Source organism: Polypterus senegalus, chromosome 8 (genome assembly GCF_016835505.1).
Source record: "Polypterus senegalus isolate Bchr_013 chromosome 8, ASM1683550v1, whole genome shotgun sequence".
Taxonomy (NCBI): domain Eukaryota; kingdom Metazoa; phylum Chordata; class Cladistia; order Polypteriformes; family Polypteridae; genus Polypterus; species Polypterus senegalus.
In genome coordinates this window covers 815110-838887 of record NC_053161.1, presented here as the reverse complement: position 1 = coordinate 838887, position 23778 = coordinate 815110, and the positions used below count along the sequence as shown (strand labels likewise).

General features: G+C 36.1%; 2 protein-coding genes across 7 annotated transcripts in view; one reads left to right on the top strand and one right to left on the bottom strand.

The window, feature by feature from the left end:
* Window positions 1–23778, bottom strand: part of wnt5b (wingless-type MMTV integration site family, member 5b) — a 353134-nt gene that overhangs the window by 196641 nt on the left and 132715 nt on the right. The gene's annotated exons all lie outside the window — the stretch shown is intronic.
* fbxl14b (F-box and leucine-rich repeat protein 14b) lies at window positions 13047–15901 on the top strand. The gene has a single exon (XM_039760574.1). The coding sequence runs from the start codon at window positions 13562–13564 to the stop codon at window positions 14762–14764; it is 1203 nt and encodes a 400-aa protein (XP_039616508.1). The 5' UTR covers window positions 13047–13561; the 3' UTR covers window positions 14765–15901.

The window sequence follows — 23778 nt, the reverse complement described above, 5'->3', positions numbered from 1 at the left end:
CTGGATTAAGTGAGTTCAAAAACATATGGATGGATGGAAATTACTTTGTAAGCAACAATGCAACTGCCTAATCATTTTCTCCTTGCCTGAAATTTTATAAATTCTTTGATCTACAGTATTACTAAATTAAATGATAAATCTACTCTAAACAGGAACAGTTCATCCAGATACTACTCAATGATGTTATGTACTAAAAATATTTCAGTTAAATAAATTTTGATAAGCTTCATTATCAGAATCTTTATACTGTTTACTGCCCAAGCACTGTTTTGTAGCATGCAAGTTATTACAGCAAAGAATGAAAAATGCTTTTACTTTATTATTTTTTTAAACACATGTAATATATTAATTCATTGCTGATTTCTGAAATTTAGTTACTACATGAAGAGACTTATTCATCCATCAGCTTTCGAAACCTGCTTTCTTCCTATCCTGGAAACACCAGGTGCAAGGCAAAAAAAAAGTTGCGAATGGAGGCACCAGTCCAATACATACCATAATAATGTATACATATTCACTCTTATTGAACCAGGTCAAATTGCCAGTCATCCTAACAAAACCATCTTTGGGATGTGGAAGAAAACTGTAGTAACCTCTAGGTGGCACAGAAATTTGCACAGTGATGTTTGCCCTGGAACTGTAAGGCAGTGTGCTAACTACTGCACCCCTGTGATGTCCCTCTCAAGTTTTAAATATATATTGTGCACTTATTTGTTAACACCAGTGATTATATTGTCTAAATGTCATCCTAAAGTCTCTATTTTTAAAATTATGACTAAGCTCATATGTGCTAGCATCCATCCAATGTTTGCTCATTGCCATGCTTGATGTTAACAGACAACAAGATGTACTCTGCTATCCTCAGGTGCATTTCAAACACATTTGTAATAGGATGCTCCTCAGCTGGTTACTAAGTTACTCTATGAATTCTAAAGCTTTGCCATTTTTAGTATAATCTTTAACTCAACTGTATTGTAGTGAAAAATGCTGCAGTTTGCAGTTTATTAAGTAAGACTCGTAGTACTTTAATTTGTGTGAGAAATATACAACTATTTAGATATGATGCAGCTTTTAAGTCAATAAATTGTATAAACTGAATTGTAGAGCTCATAAGTTAAACACAGCATTATTTTTGATTGTGTGTATTTAAACATAAGCTTAACAGTAAAGTGTTTTTTGGAGTGGAAGGATGGGTCAGTGAGCACATGACAGTAAGCTCATAAAAATGTTCATCTCTTTTTCAAGAGGAATGGCATATTAGGGTGTATGCAAATAGACTGATTGTACAATATTTAAGCTAAGATAAATTAAACAGTGTGTTTGTAAAAGGTGTGAAATAAGTGCTTAGGATTTTTAGTCAACATTATTGCATTTAGCTAAAAGTAGCAACACTGACAAGCAATAAAAGATATTGTAAATTACCGATTTTCTGATATCAGTTGATGTAACTATTACTAACTCTTGCATAATCATCCATCAAAGCATAATATAAAGGACAGGATTTGAAAGCACTTCTTCAACATTCTTGTCGGATTAGCCACTGCAATAGCATCCCAATGTTCGCAAGTATCACTACTGGCCTAAGAAGTCAAGGACTGTAACAGTTAAAAGCCAATTAACCAACTGACACAAAGCTTGCTGTGCGACTTTGATTTGAATCATTCAAGTTGTTCATGTTTTCATCCATTTTATCTAACATTTGACATATGCCCAGTTTCTTTGCAATTAAATGTAAGTTTAAATTGAAATACAGTTTGGGTATTTTCTCACTGAAACTACCTTTAAGTTTACTATGACACTAGAAATCACTAAGGGGGCAGAGATTTTATAGGATTAGGGATTGAGATGCTTATTCTGGTTCCTAACCCAGGTTTTAAGAGGTTGATGGGTTCTGTAAGATGAGGCATTTAGATGCTAATGGAGGTCCTTCGTGTCCAGTAATATAATGGGTAGATGCCTGTTCAGGTTTAGCCCTTGCAAAGGTGGAAAACTATTCCAAGATTGCTCCCAACTGTGTACAGCCAGGTCTTTGTTGATTCTAGTTAAGTACTGCAAAGTGTAGTAATAATACAAAGCTAATACTCTTAAGGACAGTATTTAGCCATTTCTGAAATTAATCTTTTCCACCAATAAAAAAGAACTTTTGCAGTCTAACGTGCCTTTTGTGGACACTTTCATGACAAAACACCTGCTTTGTTAATAACTGCTTCCTTGTACATGTTATAAGTCTCTTTACTTGCACCTGACCAAATTCTGCTCCTTGGTTCCTTTGTTCCTCTTCTGGCCTTCACACATTTGAGTGTGTTCTCCATTGTTGCCCAGCACTGGTCCATCATTTTAGTTAAGACCACACTATGTTCTCTATTTACTTCTCAGGGACAGTTTGTGTTTAAGATTCAAATTTTTCATGGTTATTTATCTTTTACTTTAGCATAAAATTCTGACAGGCTAATAAAATAGAGAAAGGAATAATGAGCAAGGTAGATTCTTCAGAGAGGAAAGTACTACAGAAAAAAACAGACCTGATTATCCTATTTAAACCTTGCTTTACTTTACTTTCAAAGAACCAGAGGGCTCACCACCCAGGTCTGTGTAACTCTGCCAATGGCAAACTGTGCTTAGCAGTGTGTAGACAGCATGCTGAAAACAACTATGGGCATCATGCTGAGGAAGATAGTAATCTGTCTTCCAAAATCTGCATGTGGGCAAGAAAATGAGGCAACTTGGACAGAAAGTGGAGCATGGGTCACATTCAAACAACAAAAGGAAAGTAGAAGGATGCTTTCAAATGTCAAATAACAGAAAAAATACAAATATTATTTTAAAAATACAGATAAAAAGTGTGAGAAACACAATACATCGGCGGCAGTAGTAGTGGAAGTAGTAGGAGTATTAGTAGGAAGGAGATGTACAGTATTGCATATGCCATACCTTTAAATCATAGTAATGTCAGGAATTATACATTGTAGAGCACTGTAAGAGGGACAAGGAAGATGCATTGTGGTATTATTATGTTATCTCTAACACTGTGTTTTGTATCATTAATCAGAACTGGAAATTACAATATCCAGAATAGTTCAAGTTAATATGACGTGTCACTAATTCATATTTTTTTTTTTTTTTTTTTACTTCCAGAATAATTTTAACAATTCTTTTAATTTTGGGTTTACTTTTTTCTTGGTTTATTGACACCATACTGCAATTAAATATTTTTGAGGATGCTGACATTCTCTAATTTATTTTCATGGCTGTAGCCATGTTGTTTGTAGAAACAGTGCTCTTTGTCAGTCATGTGGTTGCTAGTGTCACTATGCAAGATGTTATCATGAAAAAATTTAAGATGGCAGTGCACGATAGATAGATAGATAGATAGATAGATAGATAGATAGATAGATAGATAGATAGATAGATAGATAGATAGATAGATAGATAGATAGATAGATAGATAGATAGATAGATAGATAGATACTTTATTAATCCCATTCAACAGCCAGGCTTTTGGGTAAATACTGAAAACTACACGGCTTTGTTTACTAAGTACTTTGGTTAGGGAAAAGTTTTGTTGTTCTATTTTATTATTCTTGTTTAGCCTTTTGAACTAAGAATTTTGGCCTGCGTTTGCAACTTGACAATCATGTCAGCCAACATGTCTGATATTTAAACTTTACCCTTTTTTTGATGATTCTTTCTGGTTAGTTCCCACAGTTATAGTTCATTCATTTCCTGGTCATCAATTTGCTTTTGCTTAATTCACAAGCATTTCACCCCATGTTCTTATTATTATGACGCTGTTCATATGGGTAAGTCATCCATTTAAGTCCAGTCCAGAAGTATGATGTCAAAAAGCATATGCTGGATGAGGGACCTAGGTGATCCATAGACTTGCAGTAGTTTGGACACACCATTAAATGCCAAAGCATGTGAGAACATCTAAGGATCAACATGATACACTGATCAGTAACAATTACAATAATAAATTAAACTACAGTAGACTCTTAAAAATAATGGTTCGTTATTAGCAATTTGGATTTAGCCATGTTATTCTGTGCGGTGAGAGTGCATTTAAAATCATGAACTATTGGTATTTTACAAATCTGTTACCATCTAGTCATGGTTAATTATTGAATGGAGCCTGTTATGGATTTAAATAAATAAAAGTTCTCTCTGGAATCTTCATATGGATGGATCTTTTTTGTGAACCAAAAATGATTCACTCTGAAAAACCACATCGGCACCTTTATTTTTAAGTGTGTAGGTGGCAGATCCTCCAAACTCTGGAATGATTTACCTAGCAATATACCATACGAGTGTCAAGATCTAAATTAACATTGAAGGCTCATTTTTTAAGTATTGAGGAAGTTTGCTAAAGCTGTTAAGGATGTTCAGATTGTATTATTGGCAGTCCATTGTTATGATACATTTATACTAACAAATTGTGATTGATTATTACTAGGCCTACTCCAATTTTTTTTTCATATTCTTGATATTCTGCGAAAAAACTGGACATCTCTGCTATTTTCACCACATTTCCTCTCCTGTCATGCAAGTGAACCAGAATAGAAAGAGACAATAGAATTCCGGGGATAGACTATGGTGTGATTACAGGAAATTCACACTATGACTTTCCCTCAAAGTCTAAATCAAATGATTTTTTATAACCTTTTTTTAGGTTAGATTAATTGATCCTTTTTCACTTAATCTAACATTATGATTTTTAGGGGACATCAGAATTTAAAAGACAGTTAAGAACTTCAAGTATACATTATTGTCTACATGTATATATTTAATATATATTTCTATGTACAAGCTTCCCCCAAGTTATGCAAAATTGCTTTATGAAAATTTGGGATAGTCATGTAAGAATCTTTTCTTATGAACAAAAACAAAGCTTAATTTTCATAGTTATAAGCACCATATTTAAGATGATTTTCAAGCACAAACCACTGACAACAGTCCTTCTCACTGATAAGTTCAGTGAACTTGTGATGTGTGTGGCTAACATATGGCTAGTGTTTGGCTACTCACAATTTCATCTTACATTATCTCAAGCATCATAACTCCAAAAGTGAAAAACATTGCAAGAAAGATAACAAACAACACAGGAATCAGGCTTAGACAGGGTGGCAGTCCTTTAAAGGTTTCACACTCATACAGGACCACTGTTGAATAAACAATTACCTAATATTTAATTATTTAAGTATGCAGAAGGAAGGAAGATCCATGCTAATATAATTAGAACTTGCAAGCTCAACACAGACAACGAACAGGCACAGGATTAAAGCACAGGGCAATGAGTCTGCAAGGCACCAGCACTAATTGTTCACCTGCAATACTAGCCACTGTATCACAGTGCCCCCCAAAACTATGACACAGTACATAAAGTGTATCTGTCCTGTCAAAGTAGCTAGAAACTATGTGTGGTCTGCTGGTCTGGGAGTAGAAATCAAAGCATCAACTAAATCTTTTTACACTGCAGCTGTAACAAAGAATATCTAATGCAGTGCAGTTAAAGTATAAAGCATAAGCAAAACATTTTAGGACTGTATTCACTATGAAAGATATGACATAAAATATTTTGGTATATTTTATACACCAATTTTCATTACAGTCATAAAGTGTCGTTCAAGATTGATAATAAAAAAGGCAAAGCATATTGCTGCCCATGTTGGTCTCATTTTTTGTGTCGGAAGTCAGAAAAAGCCAGCTTTACTGTGATGGAAATCACATATATTTTAAACCGCAAAATTATAACAGACACATTTGTTCAAGCAGACAAAGCCTAGAGTTTCACAATCACAGCAACTGGTTTAAAAAAAAAACTAGAATATACATACTGCAGAGACAATAGTCTGCAGTACTGTTTTCATTAAAAAAAACTGGTAAGTTGTGTCAGATGATAATGTTGTGTGTATTTACATTTTTTTTGACAAAACAGAAAGGCAAAATGAAGAACATTTGACAACTCTCACACAGTTACATGAAAGTGTGCGTGCTTGTGTGTATGCACTGATGCTCCAGGGGTCAATTCCTTGTATTGTCATGACTTCCCAGGCTTGGCAGCCCAACTGGTTACTTTCTGAATATCTAGAATACAATCCCATTAGGTGAAAGCAGGAGTAATGACACATAAGAAAGCAAACTAGGCTTCAGTGAAAATAGAGCTTAATCCAGAAGCTCTTGGTGGCTTTGGTATGTACATTTCATTTATGTATTTATTAAAAGAAAAATACATCTCCCTCTATTCTATAATGAAGAGATAATCCTTCTTTGTAAGGGCTCATCAAAGCATCCCTGCATGGTGGTTTTACACATTTTGTCCACAATGAAATCCTTCTATTTGTTTTATTCACATGCCCAAAGCTGAGAAAGGACATCTTTCTGGAATTGAATTTAAAGTCACCAACAGAAGTGGCATTGATTCACCTGCAAGCATTTTAAATGAGTAAGATTTGAAAAAAGCGTGAAACTCATTTAACCGTGCATTTATATTCTTTATATGCAGACATTACAAATCTTTCTATTAAAGCAATCCAACCAGTTTTATGTTTAAAGAAAATTCATATTCTGAACAAGTTTATTCTATTTTAGAATGGCCAGAAAACCAAGTGCAAGAATTCCATCACAGGGCATACTTGCACTTGTTCACTCTGCTACAGTTTAGTGTTCTTAGGGACGTGGGCAGAAACTGGAAAAACTCACACAACTGCAGGAACAATGTAATCTCTTCACAGAAATAATAACCAAGCCAGGATTTATAACTAGTTTCCTGCCATTTTTCCGTGCTGTCCCTTATTAAAACATAATAAATATTTTTTACAAGCATTCTTTACTTTATAAATTCCAGCCAGAATCATTATCTGGTATATATTCTGACAAGCATCTAAAAAGGACAAACAAGTAAGAATTGTGTGACATAAGATGAAACAATATATATATATATATATATATATATATATATATATATATATATATATATATATATATATATATATATATATATATATATATATATATATATATATATGTTGGCACAAAGACTAAATGGTACATGTCCATACCATATAATATTACTGATACAATAAATGATAACAAGTGGATGAAAATGCACAACAGTGTAACACTTTAAAAATTAATTTAACATTCAGTATTGCAATGTTGTAAGCAACTCATTGATTACATGCACTTCCAAAGCAGAATGAAACTATACGATAATGTAGTATGCCCAGAGGGGACTGGGCGGTCTCATGGTCTGGAATCCCAACAGATTTTTTTTTTTTCTGTCCACCCTGGCCATTGGACCTTACTCTTATTCAATGTTAATTAATGTTGATTTTATTTTCTTACTGTGTCTTTTATTTTTCTATTCTTCATTATGTAAAGCACTTTGAGCTACATTTTTGTATGAAAATGTGCTATATAAATAAATGTTGTTGTTGTTGTATGCTCAAAGAATTATAATGCTCTATTATTTGTATTTATTTTTAACACTTGTTTACTTAGTATTTATACATATATAAAGGTATTTTGATTGTCCCAGAAAATGCATTGGTGGAACAGTGGATTGGGTCAGATCATTACACCTGTTTCACTGTTGGACCAGAAACTCTTGTCCATCTGCCCCAAACACCTGTTTGTCTCCAAAGGTTAAACCAGCATCCAAAAACTGCTAAGCATTAATTTTCTCAAATGTGTTTTATCTTTCTGTTACCTATTTTCAGGTAAGGATTAGGCAATTAGCAAAGGATGGATAATAAAAATAACTCACTTTTAAGGTAATGTATGCCCTCTACAAAATACCAGTATTAAATAAAATAAATACATTTGCCTGTCTCACATTTCTAATATTGTCAATACCCAATATGCAATTACATTGTTTTTTCCAATTGTGACCAAACAGTTGACACTACTGCAACAACTACTATTAGGAAGTAATATCCATTGGTACAAAGACCACCTTGGGGTGCAGCAGACACTTTAATACAAAGTGAACCGAAAGCTAAACTGCTGCTGTGTCTAGTTTACTTGTATTATTGGAGTCAGTTTCCTTACAACTGGTAAAAATATATCTGTGGAATATATTTAAGGAAAAAAGTGTTTAAATTTACTTTAAGCACAACGTGGGTGATATTTTGGAAAAACATGATAATGTATATTTCTGAAATTGTATAAAAATTAATTTACAAGGCAATTCATATCAATTTTCTAAATTTCCATTTGGAAGTATAAGTACAGAGACGATACAAATAGGGCAATTACATGTCCATCTTTAGAACAAAGGCCTGTACTTGTTTCTGGGGAAAGTAAGACGAGAATCAGTAACACTATTAAACTTTTTGTTTAGAGATCAACATGTTTAAATGAAAATGCAGTATTCCCTGGGGTAAAAACCTGAAAAAAACTCCATACAGTATGCCAAAGTACAAACTGTAACTCCATATATTTTGTAAAAAGCAATATAAACTTTGGTAATAGGTGACTCTATCGCAACTCTACTCTATCACATCTATTTACAAAGAAGATAAAATGTCTACAGTTAAGACTGGATATTTCCTTCTGTACACAGCATTTTAAGCAATGGTAAACTGTATTTGAAATCACAGCTTACAATTTTCTTTTATGTCTGTTTTCATAACCTTCTTCATTTGCAGGCACCAGAATTTACTAGGATTCAAATACTGTACAGGTGAAAAGATAACCACTGTCCCACATCCATTTATCTTGTGAACCACAAAAGGGAAATGAGGAGGTAGAGCAGCACTGGGCAGGCGGTTGAGGGATGACAGTCCATCAAAGGGCACAATCATTAACACACCAAGGACCCTGAACCCAAGATCCTGGAGCTGCGAGGCAACAGTAGTGAGCACAATTCCACTGAACTGGCCACACCCCAAGAGTACCAACCAAAAATTGTTTCTGTGGTGTGCAGGTACACTAGGAGCCACTAATGGGAACTAAACCTGAACCCAGGAGTGATTCAGTGTAGAGGTTTCTCCCAAGAGGAGTCAAAACATGTCTAGACCTGAAGATAACAGTTTGTGTCAAATGTTGAATGGCTGATATGTAGAAAGGCCAGTGTTCAGGTGGGCATGTAGTTGAGCAACCTCACCAAATAAACTAGGTGCAAATGGCATTTAGGTGCACACAGAGAAAATATAGGGCATTTGTTTTTCTATTATTGCTTCTTTGTGTTCTTGGTCTACATGCTTATCACTTGCTTTAGTTTATGTCATATTAATAAAAATTCACCTATTGTTACATTTTTGCTTTCTTTGTATTATTTTGAATGTGGAAGTCCACCATGAGGGCCTCATCACACTCTCAAGCAAAATAAAGCAGTTCTTGAACTACCCTTCTTTTTTTTATTGATTCTTCATTAAATTGATCTTTGGATATATAAATGTAAACTTTTTGCAAATTATTAAGACTATTATAATGATTTTTTTTTTAACCAATACCTAGAGTGGGTTACAATAAGTGGGTGAACCTTTATCTTCTGCATGCAATATAATGAGCTATTTGTGGTGTACAAACATTAATAAGGGATACATGATGGCACAGTGATAATGCTGCTGCTTCGAAACAAGGAGGCTGCAGTTCAAATCCCCATGGAGTTTGCATGCTCTCCTCATGTCTGAATGGGTTTCCTTTGGGTGCTCCAGTTTCTTCCTTTGTCAAAAGAGATGAAGGTTAGGTGGACAGAAGACTTTGATATGTGTGTGTGTGTGTGTGTGTGTGTGTGTGTGTGTGTGTGTGTTTACTCTGTGACAGACTGGCACCCTGTCTACAGATTGTATCTGCCTTGCTTCTGATCCTTGCTAGGATAGGCTCCCAGTTCCTCACAGCTACACTCTGGATGATAGGATTTAGAAAATGGATGGATGGAAGCATTAATAAATAAATATTTTTTATGTAACATTAAAAGAGTGTTTATGAAATACATACCATGCCATATCATTTTCTAAGCCCACTAAAACCTGATTTGGGTTGTGGAAGCCTATCTCAGCAAGCACAGGGTAGGAACAATCCCTTGACAGGGCAGTAGTCTGTCACAGCATAAACACATTGACATAACAGGGCTAATTTAGTAATGCCAATCAACTTAACCTGCATGTCTTTGAACTGTGGGAGGAAAACCAATCAAACACTGGGAGAATATGCATATTCCACGCTGGAAGGCAAAAATGAAACCACCACAACACAGTGCTGCCCTTGAAATACACAATGTATAAAAAAAACTTTTACTAAGTTATAAAAAAATTATACAGAAAAAAGTCAATTTTTACAGTGCCATCTATTAAAGTAATCATAATAATTCTACCAATATATCTGATTTACTGATATACACTTTTAACATGCAATAATTAAAATTTAGCAGTATGAAACATAAAAATAGATATTTATAAAGCCTTTACTGTAAATAATGTTTACTATTAAATTACCTATAATACATAAAATTATTTGCAAATATATTTTTAATATTGAATTGTGTGAATTAAAATTCCTGGCCTGGCATAAAACATTGTGTTGCTTTTATTTGTCTCTGTGGAGGTTGCCAATTTGGTCTGGGTCACAGTCTGACTAGTGTTAATAATATTGTAGTTTTCTTATATAAATCAAGCAATACATTACAGCACATCAATAGAAAAAATTGTCCCAACAAATTTCTAAAATTGAATTTAAAAACTTTAATTGACTGGAGAGAGACTTGGTGGTTAGCATTGCTGATTCACAAATCCTACAGCTTGAGTCAAAAATCAGAGCCTGGTAAATGCCGGTGAGGAGTTTACATCTTCTCGTTATGTTTGTGTGTGTTTTCCTTCTGTATGCCCAAAGATGTGAAGTCAGGTTTGCTTGATGTAGGTATGTGTCTCTTTACTGCGTTTTACCTGTGGCCCCAAACTAAATTTAATGGGTTTGAAAATGTTATGCTATGAATTGCAGGTACAAATATTTTCATGTTTTAAAAAACTGCCATTAAATCATATATACAGAGTATACTGAAATTCTTACTTTGCATGTCTGACAAACATGCAACATGCCACTGCTTTCCATTGCCAGGATAAATAATAATGAATTAAAATACACAACTATCTTCATTTTATTTAATAGTTTTTACACACAGGTAAAAAAAAATAGTTAAAGATTTACACAGTCTTTCAGCTTATAAACTGACTGACCTTAATATGCACACATTTTGAACAAAAAATGATCAATGCAAAAAAGTTAGATTGCTCATTTTAAGACCAAATATTTACATGAGAATTAAAAATGAACAATGTATATTATAAAACCTAGTGCTATCAGTAAATCTCACAAATAACTGCCTTGCTGTTTGCAGTTAATTCCAATTTCTAAATGTTATACTATAATACATTCTTTAAGACAAATTGTTGTTCATCTGAAAATTGCAAAATTATGTGCAGATGGTCCATGGTATTTAAATACATGTCATTTACTATTAATTGGTTTTCCCTATTTAACAAACCTTTTCAACTTTCCGAGAGAGCTTTCATTTTTTGTCTAGAAAGGACATTCAAGAAACAACACTAGAGTAAGAACAGACTTGACCATATCATATTAATGTGTATCAATTTCATGTGATTATTATGTTACAAAATAATTACACAGTTTTAATCATGACATTGTCTAAGCTGCTAAAGCAGTGATGCATAAGGCATATATGCTTGCTATGCAAGCCACCTTTAATAAAGGCATCTGCTAAATAAATAACATCAAAAACACAAATCACCTTACCCAGTGTGCTCCTTATCCCTGTTTCAGTGCTTCCCTTAACTTGAAAACTACTGGTGTTTTTGAGGACCCCTCCACAGTTCAACAACATGTGAAAGTGCATTATAATTGTGTGAACATGAGCAAGTAACCCCACCTGCTTGAGCCCCAATTGGAAATCTCAAATGTTATTAGCTGCCTGGATAAAGGTGTCAGACAAATAGGCAAAGCCAATAAATTAGAAACAAACAGTTTTCATTATTATTTTTATTTAATCTTTGATATACAGGCTGGTTGAATGAGTTAGACAGGGTCCCAAAGTGAGTAAATAATGGGATTGAGCCAACAACCTTATGGCTAATGGAAGCAGTGTTTTAGGCAGCTAGTCAACCTTCCTGTTTTAAAACGTACGATAAAAAGAAATATAGTATTTTGCTTCTATATTATCAATAAATTTCCTGTACCCTATCATTCTGTTCATTATAGTTTTGTAAGCTTGATTTACAATCATTAATTGTATTTCATTGTTTTTTTCTTTTGAGAGATTATTTCCTATTTTCTGTATATAATTTTGATAATTCAGACTTCTACTTAAGTTTTCTCCCGTTTAAACTGGAATAGCAATTTCCAGTTTTTATCTAATATATATATTTCCACTGGATATTACTGTTAAATCCTTTACTAAAACAATGACTTTGATAAAATCTGAAACGCAGAATAAGCAACTAGGCAGAAACAAGTTTTCCACTGAAAAATAATATTATTCTGTAAACATATGCTGTAGATGCTTTTTATTAGGAGGGCAAAACTCAAAGTTCGCTATTCTGCACGTTTGCAAGAAAAATATTAACTGATTTAACGTTTCTATAAAATAGGCTTGGCGTGATAAAGCGTGTGTTATTTTGGGAAGAACTTCTATAAACTCTTAATTGTAAAACGTTACTGAACATATACACCTGAAACACTAACAAAAAGCAGCATAGCTACAGCGGTTGTGAATGGGTTAAGGGTAAAGTGAACTGAATTGTAAGAACTTGGTTTCCAGGGGAACTATTCTTACTGTTCCAGCTGAGCTGGAAGAAACCATAAGTAGCACAACGACGGGAGGGGTGGCCAGTTCGAGTGTCCCATATATCTCGCATGAAGGAAAATACTCGTTTGAGTATTTCAAGGCAGTAGTATTATAAAATTGAAGTAAATATGTGATTGATAAAATCTCCACGTCAGACTGTGAATACATCTAAGATCACGTTAGTAACCATTATCGGTACGCCCCTGTTTCTTCGCAGTGCTAGTTACCCTGCCAAGTCAGTTTGAAAAGATCAGACAAAGGCAGCAGGAAGCCCCTTGGTTTGGCAATGCGTGCGAGTCGAGCGCAAACGAAACCTTTAGCGCTTTTTGTATTTTCAGATATATAGCTGCAAAACATATCTCGGAGCGAAGACTGTCCCGTCTAGTTTGTTTTCTTTTACAAATGATATTCCAGAGGAATTTATAAACATGTATGACCGGTTAGATCCCCCGAGAGATCGAGCCGGAGTGCCAGGACTCGGCGAGGATAGTAACGTCTGATCACCAGAGCTTTTTTTCGTGGCGGACTGCTGCTGGATTTTGGGAGGATTTTTTTTTTTCTAATTTGGATTCCCCACTGCGCAACCCAGGCGGATCACGTGGGAGAAGTGAGATTGATCGAACTGCACAAATATATATATGCACAGAAATACAAGGATCAGCAAAATAATTTTCGTCTGTTAAAAAAGGACGGAAGGACCCGAAAAACAGCGGTGGATTGGGGGATATCTCCAGCGAATCGTTTTTATGTCTGTTTAAAATGGAGACGCACATTTCGTGCTTGTTCCCGGAGATTTTAGCTATGATCTTCAGTTATTTGGACGTGAGGGACAAAGGCAGGGTGGCCCAAGTGTGCGCGGCGTGGAGGGACGCCGCTTATCATAAATCGGTGTGGCGAGGAGTGGAAGCCAAGTTGCACCTCAGGCGGGCCAATCCTTCGCTCTTTCCCAGCTTGCAGGCCCGGGGGATCAGACGGGTGCAGATTCTCAGCTTGAGGCGCAGTCTCAGCTACGTGATCCAGGGGATGCCAAACATTGAGAGCCTCAACCTTAGCGGATGCTACAATTTGACTGACAACGGCCTTGGACACGCTTTTGTGCAAGAGATCCCGTCCCTCCGAGTACTCAACCTGAGCCTCTGCAAACAGATCACCGACTCCAGCCTCGGCCGCATCGCCCAGTATCTCAAAAATCTGGAGGTCCTGGAACTCGGTGGCTGTAGCAACATCACCAACACTGGTTTGCTGCTAATCGCTTGGGGCTTGCATCGACTCAAAAGCCTCAATCTGCGGAGTTGTCGGCATGTGTCTGATGTGGGCATCGGACACCTGGCAGGCATGACGCGAAGTGCTGCCGAGGGTTGCCTCAACCTGGAATACCTGACCCTGCAGGACTGTCAGAAACTGACTGATCTTTCCCTCAAACACATCTCCAAGGGTCTGGCTAAGCTCAAGGTCCTTAACCTGAGTTTCTGTGGAGGCATCTCGGACGCTGGCATGATCCACCTGTCCCACATGAGCAGCCTGTGGAGCCTGAACCTGCGATCCTGCGACAACATTAGCGACACCGGCATTATGCACCTAGCAATGGGAACACTACGACTTTCGGGCCTCGACGTTTCCTTCTGCGACAAGATCGGTGACCAGAGCTTGGCCTACATCGCCCAAGGTCTCTACCAGTTGAAGTCACTTTCCTTGTGCTCCTGTCACATAAGTGACGACGGGATCAATAGGATGGTGAGGCAGATGCACGAGCTGAGGACACTAAACATCGGCCAGTGCGTGCGGATTACGGACAAAGGGCTGGAGCTGATCGCCGACCACCTTACTCAGCTCACTGGCATAGATCTGTACGGGTGCACCAAAATTACGAAGCGGGGGCTCGAAAGAATAACGCAGCTCCCATGCCTTAAAGTTTTGAACCTTGGACTCTGGCAGATGACCGAGAGCGAAAAAGTGAGGTGAAATTTAGCAGACGGGCGGGAGGGAAGGAAGTGGGCTGACACACTTTTAAAACAATGGCGACCATTGGGAGAGATCTCTATTTTGGACTTCTTTAAAGTTCCTTTTTAAGTACTTTTTTATTTTTCAAAAAAGACAAAGATCTCTTACATTGTAAAGTGCAAATTTCAAAGTAAGGTTAGATTTTTGTGCATTCGTGCCTGTAATTTACCACAAGAAATGGCAGATAAGTTGCAGTATTCAAAAGGAAAATAATCTGTATTTGCTTGTAGCTAAAACATAATCTTTTCTCCCCTCAAATATAAACAAGTCTCGGTGGGGAAAGGAAAAAAGTGCATTTTAGGCTACCTCGTTTATTTTTTAATTTCAGTTGTAATCCCTGCGGTTCCCTTTTTTCTTTTTTTTTTTTTTTAAGACTGACAAATTGTGCCTCGACTGAAACGGAATCCCCTCCCCCATGGCACGGACAGAGCGGTATGAGATCAGAACTTTTTTATTATTATTATTTTAATTGATTGCTCGGTTTAAAAAATGCAATTTTTGTATTTAAACACTGGCCATTTTAAATAGCAAATGAGGGGGGAAGAGTTTATGCAAAGACGGAAAAAAGCAAAAGAGCGAGACCGTGACAGCGTTGAGTTACAAAGGCTTTTTTGTTTCGCGACAACCGCAAGGCCTCGAAGCCTTTAATTCATGCTTTGAATGATACTGAGGCTGTTCAGCTGTATTTTTTGCTTATGTGAGCAGATTTTATAATTAAAAGCTGTAATTCAAAGCTACATACTTCAAATTGAAGTGATTTTTTGGGGTTTTGTTTTCAGTAAAAAAGGCCCGTTTGCAGTCAGTCGTTTCTTCATCACCGAGTGACTCCATATGAATTGACGGTTCGAAATCTCGGAAGGAAAATTAAAAAAAAAAAAAAAAAGAGAAACTGGAGAGGAGAACACGAGGAATGGGGGTATTTATCTGGAAGAAGAAATGATTGTTTTTTTTAGAATAACTAGTAAAATGCCTGTCAGGCCTGTGTTACTGTGTTATTGATCTGCAACAGCCAAGTCCTGCTGAAAAGCTACTGTATTGAGTTGTACTGTATGTGAATTTGTAAAGAAAACGCAACAAAAAAGCCAAACAAAAAGAAAACAAATTCTTTTTATATTCTTACAGTAAACCTTTAAATCTGATATTTATATAATAAAGACGGGAAATATGAAGTATGTTTTGGAGAAAAGATGCCTGCGTTTGGTTTGTTTATCTCCCTTTGTGCTTCTGTGTCTTTTGTGTGTCCTTTATGGCTAAATATTTCAGGTGACGTCCTCCAACTAAAACCTAAGAGCATGGAAAGTGAAACTTGACAAACCGAGAAAGAGAAAATCTGTGGCGCACTTTGGAATCCAGTTTACAGGGTGGATCTAGGCCACAGAATTTAAGTAATTTCAGATCTCCAAAGGGGTGTGTGTGTGTGTGTTGTTTTTATCTTCGCGTTACTCCAGTAATATTAGGTGGGACATCTATTTAAAATAGATTTAATAAGCATGACTATGCAGAAAGTTTTACTCAAAACCTTATGTACTGCACACGTTTAGATATGGGAGTCTCACTCTATGTTCTCATTTACCATCCAGTTTGTTAAACACCAGATATTTTTGCATTTTAAGCAATTGCAGATTTTAAATTTAATCAATTTCTTAATTAGAAGCCATTTATTTACTGCTGAAGAAATTGTTTTTTTCAGTTACATTTCAGAACCTGTGTTTGCTTATTTTAGTTTTAAACAGCTGTATTTAGGATGTGTCTTGTTTTCTGAACTATCCACCAGTTAATAACGAGATACAAATAACAAATGAACCACTAGCCCCCCGGTTTGATTTACATTGCTGAAAATGCTTAATGAAGTATCAGTGTTAATAAAATGCATAGACATAAATGAGAGGGAAAAGACGGGAACAAGAAGCTGAAATCTGTTTCAGTCCACAAAACTCATGAATAATATTCACGAACTAGGAAATGCTGTAATCAACATTTGTCTTTAATAAATGAAGACACTAATGAGCCATATAGTTAAATACCAAGTTTTATTATCCGCAAGGCCTGGCTTCTAATTAGGAAACTGGTTGGAACAAAACTTGCGGCCCTCCTGAACCACGGGTTAGCATCCCTAGTTTATAGGAACAAGCTCAAGTCCACAGTGGTCATGAGTTGGTGGATTTCAGAATATTACATTATACTGATAGAAACCTCATCTTAGTAGCATACCGTGGGTAGCTCTCTAGGTTATTAATAATTAAGCTTTTATGTCTGCAGCCCTGAACTGGATGAATAGGTTAAAAGAATGGATTAATCTTTCATTGTTTAGTAGAGCAGCTAGTGTAGAAAAGAGCTAAATGATGGTAATGGCTATTCATGGGAGAACTGTTAAGGTGGGATTGAAGTCTATACAACCAGAGGGGTGTGTTTTTTTGGTGGCGGTGGTGAGAGTTTTCTGCTGTACCTAGGGAAAAGTATCTCCACATCTTACTGTTCCAAGAGTTAAGAGGCCTGGATCCGTTTTTTTTTTTTTTTCTTCCTTCACTTATTGCTTGGCCATGCATATAAAATCTGTGAGACAGAGGGTCTCTGGAGGATTTATGTGTGTGTCTTCCTACACCCGTTCATCTATCTCTACTCTTTCTTTCACACACACTTTTTAAACATTACTCGTATCTCTCATAGCATGTTGAAGCCACTTTTACAAGCAAGGGTGCTAAGGGGGAGGGGCTTGGGAAACAAACGTAAAGCAATAGAACTTTGCTTAGTAAAGTAAAAATGCAGTTTAATTTTGGATCAAGTTTAATTTTAGTTCAAGCCTTTTTGTTAGTAGGCATGTTGGTTGTGGGTGTTTTCTGGTGGGTTGTCAACATAAAAAATGACATTGGTTTTCGTTCAATAAATAAAAACCAAATTTTATTTAGCTAGATTCACAAAGATATGTATAGTTTTGAGTCCAGGTGACTGGTTCAGTGGCAAATTGCACATTTAAAAAATTACCATTTTACGTCAAAATTGTATAATATTACACTGTTAGAAATTCTAATGTAAATTAAATTTTTTCATATTAATGAGAGAATGTGTGCTAATATACTGTTAAAAGCACATTTGCATTTGGCTGTACATAAAAATAATTATTGTGGAAGTTAAAACTGTTATTAGTATGCATTAGGAAAACAAAAGTAGTATGATATCCTTGTTGTTTGTTCAGTTGTTCTAACTATTCACAGAGGTATATGGAAGCGCATTTGGTTACCTCTCAGTTGTATGGTTGAAACAAATGGTGGGCAATTTGAACATTTGTATTAATTCACCCTTTGCCTTAAGCAGTTGTTTCTGTGCACACAACATCCTTGTATATGTAGTACATACCTCCAAATATATTTAGAAACCTTTTTCCAGTTTCCTCCCATGGCCAAAAGTGATTTTGATGACTGGTGACTAATTCAATCATGTGTGTGTGTGTGAGAGATTTATTTTGAAATAGTGTTAAGAACTGGTATTTGTCTTGTTTCTGTTTTTATTTACTTGGATAACCCTCTGCCCCAGCTCTTTCTGATCTTAGCAAGGAGTACAGAAATGGAAAGGATGAGTGGATGCTTTCTATCTGTTTATTAATTTGTAAGACACACTAAGTTTAACAGCCATATTCTAAAATGGAATACGTTTAGGAATGGAGATTATAAATTAACATCAGTCTCATTTTCACATATTCCCCAGCTATAACTTAAGTTTGGTTTCACTTTTATCTGTTGGAAAGTTTGGTTATTCTGCTGTTTCCACATGAATTACAATATACAAACGGAAAATATTGAGGATTTTGTTTCCATGTTGATTGTGTACAGCAATCACCAGTAAGTAAAGTGCAGTTAGTTATGATGCCAAGAATATATTACTTTTTAACAAAATGTTTATGATCAAAGTATCTTTCTTGTGTTCAGTTGCTATTCTCTTGTGTTTAAATATTTATTGTAAGGTAAAAGTCTTTTAATTTTTGAAACTGCTCAATCCAGTTTATGGTCACGAGAGGATTAGTGTTGGGGTTCAAAGCCTTTTTGCCAGCATTGGGTGGAAGGTGGAATCTTGTCTTGACAAGGCACCAACCTACTAAACAATTTTCCTCTTGATTTGAAAGAATGTAAATGCAACATTGTAGTGGCCTGCAGAAAACTAATACAGTTAACCAAAAATGGAGTGATTTTGTGATTTCTAGTAAAATGAGATATATATATATATATATATATATATATATATATATATATATATATATACACACACACACACACATTCAGTTCTTGTTTATTTGTAGTAATTTGGAAAGGTGACCCGTTGGCCAAGTGATGTGTCTTTTTATATTCACCCTCCACAAGCCTGTAAAGGGTACAGATGCTTTACTGTACTAAATCAGAAGTGCTTGAAATGAAAGTGTTAAAATGGCAGGAAGTGGTAAAGGCCTGTGGCCTGAGTACAGAAGCAAAACGGAGAGAGAGAGAAGCTGGTTGTATAAGGAGGTCTCTAGAAGCTCATATATAGTGATTCAGAGCTAGGATGAGTCATTACTGTAGAACAAGCACTAACTTTTTTCTTTAAATAAAAGAAAGCATTATTTTGCTCTTTTTTTGTCTTACTAAACACTGAGTTGTAATTTATTTATGTTGATATAAAGCAATAGCAAATGGTTACTAAATGTTCTACTTTTCTGCCATTAAATATGGGGTGTGGAGACTGACAAACTAAGTTTGGACTAATGATTCTTCTGCCTTTTTAAAGTATACAAGATCTCCGACAAATGAAAATTTTCATTGGCTATCCTTTTTTATACTTGTGTCTCATTTAGATTCCAGGGGGGAGGGGGGTTTGAGATCAAACCCAGTACAGTAGGGAAGAGTCATTCTATCCATCTTCACTTGTTTATCCAGGGCAGTGTTGTTGGGGTAGATGTACCCTATCTCAACAGTCATCTGGCGAAAGGCAGGAAATCCTTGGACAGTGTACCAGCCCACTGAAAATATTTGCTTAAAATTTAACAGCCAAGGTGTGTGTGTGTGTGTATGTATATATATATATATATAAAGAAAGAAGTAATATTTCTCAAAAGGCACATACATGGGCTGTTTTTTTGTAAAATTAATAAGACTGCATGACTAAACTAATATGAACGAAGGGGATCTTGATGTGGGTAATTGGATTATATAACTAACATTAAATTTTGCCTAGACTTGTTCTGCTTAATGGGTATAGCAATTTCTGAAGAGTTTTAATTCTCCACTGGAGTACAGGTATAAGCAGTTTGCTGTGCGTTGCCTTTCTTGACAAACTTGTGCAAATAACACGCACACATGTATGATGAGCTGGGCAAGGATGTAGTGGACACTTTGGAATACAGTCAAAGTTTCAGGGTACTGTTTTTAAAATGGATGGATGAATGAGGTTTTTTCCTTTTTTTGTTTTTTTTTTTTTAACCAAATATTCATGTCATTTGATAGGTAAAATAAAGGTGACTAAAGTAAAGACAACTTGGGCCGTTTTCATAAAATCTCTCAAACAGATCTTGGTTTTTGTGCTCTTGTGGCCACTTTCACTTTTCTCCAACGAATTTCTGTTAACTTGTTTAGGGCTTTGTTAACTGTTGATCAATGGTTTAGTTTTGTTCATATTGCACTTCTTGTTTTTGTATTCTTACAAGTCTAATATTCTCTTTATGTAATGTACAACCCTGCAGTCAGGTAGCTATAATAACTACTGTCCAGGCCTCACTTCAAAATTAAACTATCTTTTGAATTCTGATAACACTGTTCTCCAACAGTGGACGCTTATACATCCAGGAGTCCATGCATTTTAGATTTTTAGCATATACAATGCTTAAAAAGCAAACAGTATTCTACACAAAGCTAATGCTTCTAGGTGAGTTAGAAAAAGAATGTGTTTTATCAGAACTTGAGTGAATTTGTATGAAGACATAAGCCGTGCTCTAGCAGACTAGATGACAGGATTTTGCACATTAATGGCATGTTTAATATTTAAATAGAACTAAAGTTTTTCCTTTTACTTTATACAGCGTGTTTAAGCCACCTGTTTTGGCTAATTATTATTTTATTTCTGTCACGACTAAGTGCAGGCTTATGTGTTGTGCCTTGGAAAATGTATCGGACCTTTAGACTTTTTTGTATGTTTTCAACCATGAATGATGATTACATTTCTTGTTCTGGTATGGGGGCGTGTGCGTGTTTTTTGGCTCATGGTCACCTGATCAAAACTAGTTATTAGTCAGCAGATGTATTTCAGCAAAAATCTATCTGCTGCTTCTTAAGTATTTAATTCCCACTGTTGATGTTTTAGTTAGTTGAGCCACTGTGTGTCACAAATACTGCTTTAAGCCTTTTGAATGGGTAGGGGCCCACTATTTTTGCACACAGATTAGGAGTGTCTTGCCCCTATAAAAAATGGTTACAACTCACTCATTCTGTGGCAACAGTAATTTACTATTTTCAAACTACTTTTCAGATTATGAGAGTTGAATTTAAGTTATTGACTAAACCACTCAAAACCATTTACCCATTTACTTTACTGTACACCTTTGTTTATGGATTTGACCCTGCACTTTGGGTATTTATTCTAACCAGTTTCCATGTTTTAGCAGACCAATATAAGGTCACTGACAATATGTTTATGGTACTGCATTCTATTTGCCTTTTACTCAAGTTCTAAATGTTGCCCCGTCATTCTTGATGAGAAGTATTCTCACAGCATCTTGCTTTTTTCTCATTACTGTTTTTATGGAGCATGGGTATTAATGGTTATGTCATAAAAAAAACCTTAATTTTTGGTTAAAAACACAATCTGGTTCTTGGTTTCACCTGCAAAGACCTTGCTCCACTGTTTTAGCTGGTTCAGTCTTATGCTTTCTGGCAAACATCAAATTAGTCATCAAAACATTTCTTGTCACCTTCCTTTTCAGGCTAATGTTAAGCAGAGCTGAGTGGTGCCTGGTTTCCTCCAAACGTGACGCCTGGCATTCACACCAAAGAGTTCAATCTTTGTCTCATTGGACCAGAGAATTTTGTTTCTCATGGTCTGAGAGTCCTTCAGGTGCCTTTTGACAAACTCCAGGTGTGCTGCCATGTGACTTTTACTAAGGAGTAACTTCCATCTGGCCACTCTTCCATACAGGCCTGATTGGTGGATTGCTGCAGAGATGGTTGTCCTCCTGGAAGGTTCTCCTCTCTCCACAGAGGACCTCTGGAGCTCTGACAGAGTGACCATCGGGTTCTTGGTCACCTCCCTGACTAAGGCCCTTCTTCGCCGATCGCTCAGTTTAGATGGCTGCCCAGCTCCCTGAAGAGTCCTGGGGCCTCATGTATAAACGGTGCGTATGCACAGAAATGTTGCGTAAGAACTTTTCCACGTTCAAATCGCGATGTGTAAAACTTACACTTGGCATAAAACCACGCACTTTTCCACAGTACCTCATACCTTGTTATACGCAAGTTCTCTGCTCGGTTTTGCAGACTGGCAGCACCCAGCATCAAAGCAACGCTACTGTTCCTGTGTGGTTACACCTTATTTTCCTAATGCGGCTTTATAAATACACTGAAACTAACCGCATATTGTTTATTAGTGTAACGCATCTGATTGTAATTAACTTGTAACAATATAATGGTCCAGGGAATAGCCATAGTATTCCAAATACCATAACTGTTTTTGCGTTGTTACTCTCACTGCACCTTCTTCTTTCAGCTCCTCCCGTTAGGAGTTGCCACAGCGGATCATCTTTTTCCATATTACTCTCACTGCACCACTCGGAGTATTTATATCACTGTATCTGAGTGTGAATCACAGCAGCTGATTTGAAAGAGAATTATCGGTATACAGCTTCAAGGACACGCTGTCTCAGCCACGGCAAAACATTTCAAAGCCTTTCCTGACCTCGTGGTTCAGAAACAGTTTCATCCCAAGGACTATAAACGCACTCAATCAATTGCACCTTGTAGAACTGTTTGTACTTATGAGTACAATCACCCCACTGTAAACTTACACTACAGTTATAATATCGCACAACCTGAGCCACTTTATAAAGCGCGTATTTACATACGATGCGATATCATTTTAAGATGAAATGCAGCAAAATATGTTTATTATATTATACAGATAAAACTTTAACTTCATTTAAATAATCTATATTCTTCACTGGGAGTGTCGTGAAGGATAGAATAATTAAACATGTACTACAAAGATATTTCAATGTTCCTTAAACGTTTTGAAGAATCAGCGCTAAGCTTACAGATGGCTTAACTTCTATTACAGAGCTGATTGTGTGGTGATTGGGTATTTGGGGAAAGAAAAGCAAGGACTGCAGTGGCGGCTACGTCAATATATATTGAATATAAAACGGAAAGAGAATAACAACACAGCTAAAAGCAGCGACAAATTTGGCAAAAGTTAAATGCTTGTGTCATGAGCACGAGGCGGCTATGCAGTGTTTGCAACGGACGTGGCCATCCACTGTGCATAAGCTACCTTACTGACATTGGCGGGAAAGAGCCACCGATTCTTCCTCTGCCCAGTGCCACCACAAGCCTAGAGCCGCCCCCGAGTACTGCTGCAATAAATTATTTCATTGAAGGTCGCACACAATCACTGCTCCGTGAAACTCATGTTTAATAACATGCTTTAACTCCTATCATCATAAAAATGATATCACGTATACATCTCAGTATTTTAGTTATTCAGAGAGCTGTAATATCACTAATGTAATGGAAGAGAAGAGAGCCGATTTAAGAAGCAAGTAGTGATTCACACACGCAGAGCACATAGAAGATCAAATACAAAACAAAGCATTTAACGTGCTACTTTAATTACGATGTGATTTGAGAAACTGGTTAATTAAATGATTTTAAGATGAAGTTTATGATGTTCTACTTTAATGACAAAATAAACTACGTGATTAAAGTGGAAATGTCGAGATTGAAGTTGACATTTCGTGCTTTTTCCCC

What these genes read in the sequence shown, in the direction of transcription:
- fbxl14b (XM_039760574.1), top strand. Translation starts at nt 13,562, where the DNA reads ATGGAGACGCACATTTCGTGCTTGTTCCCGGAGATTTTAGCTATGATC.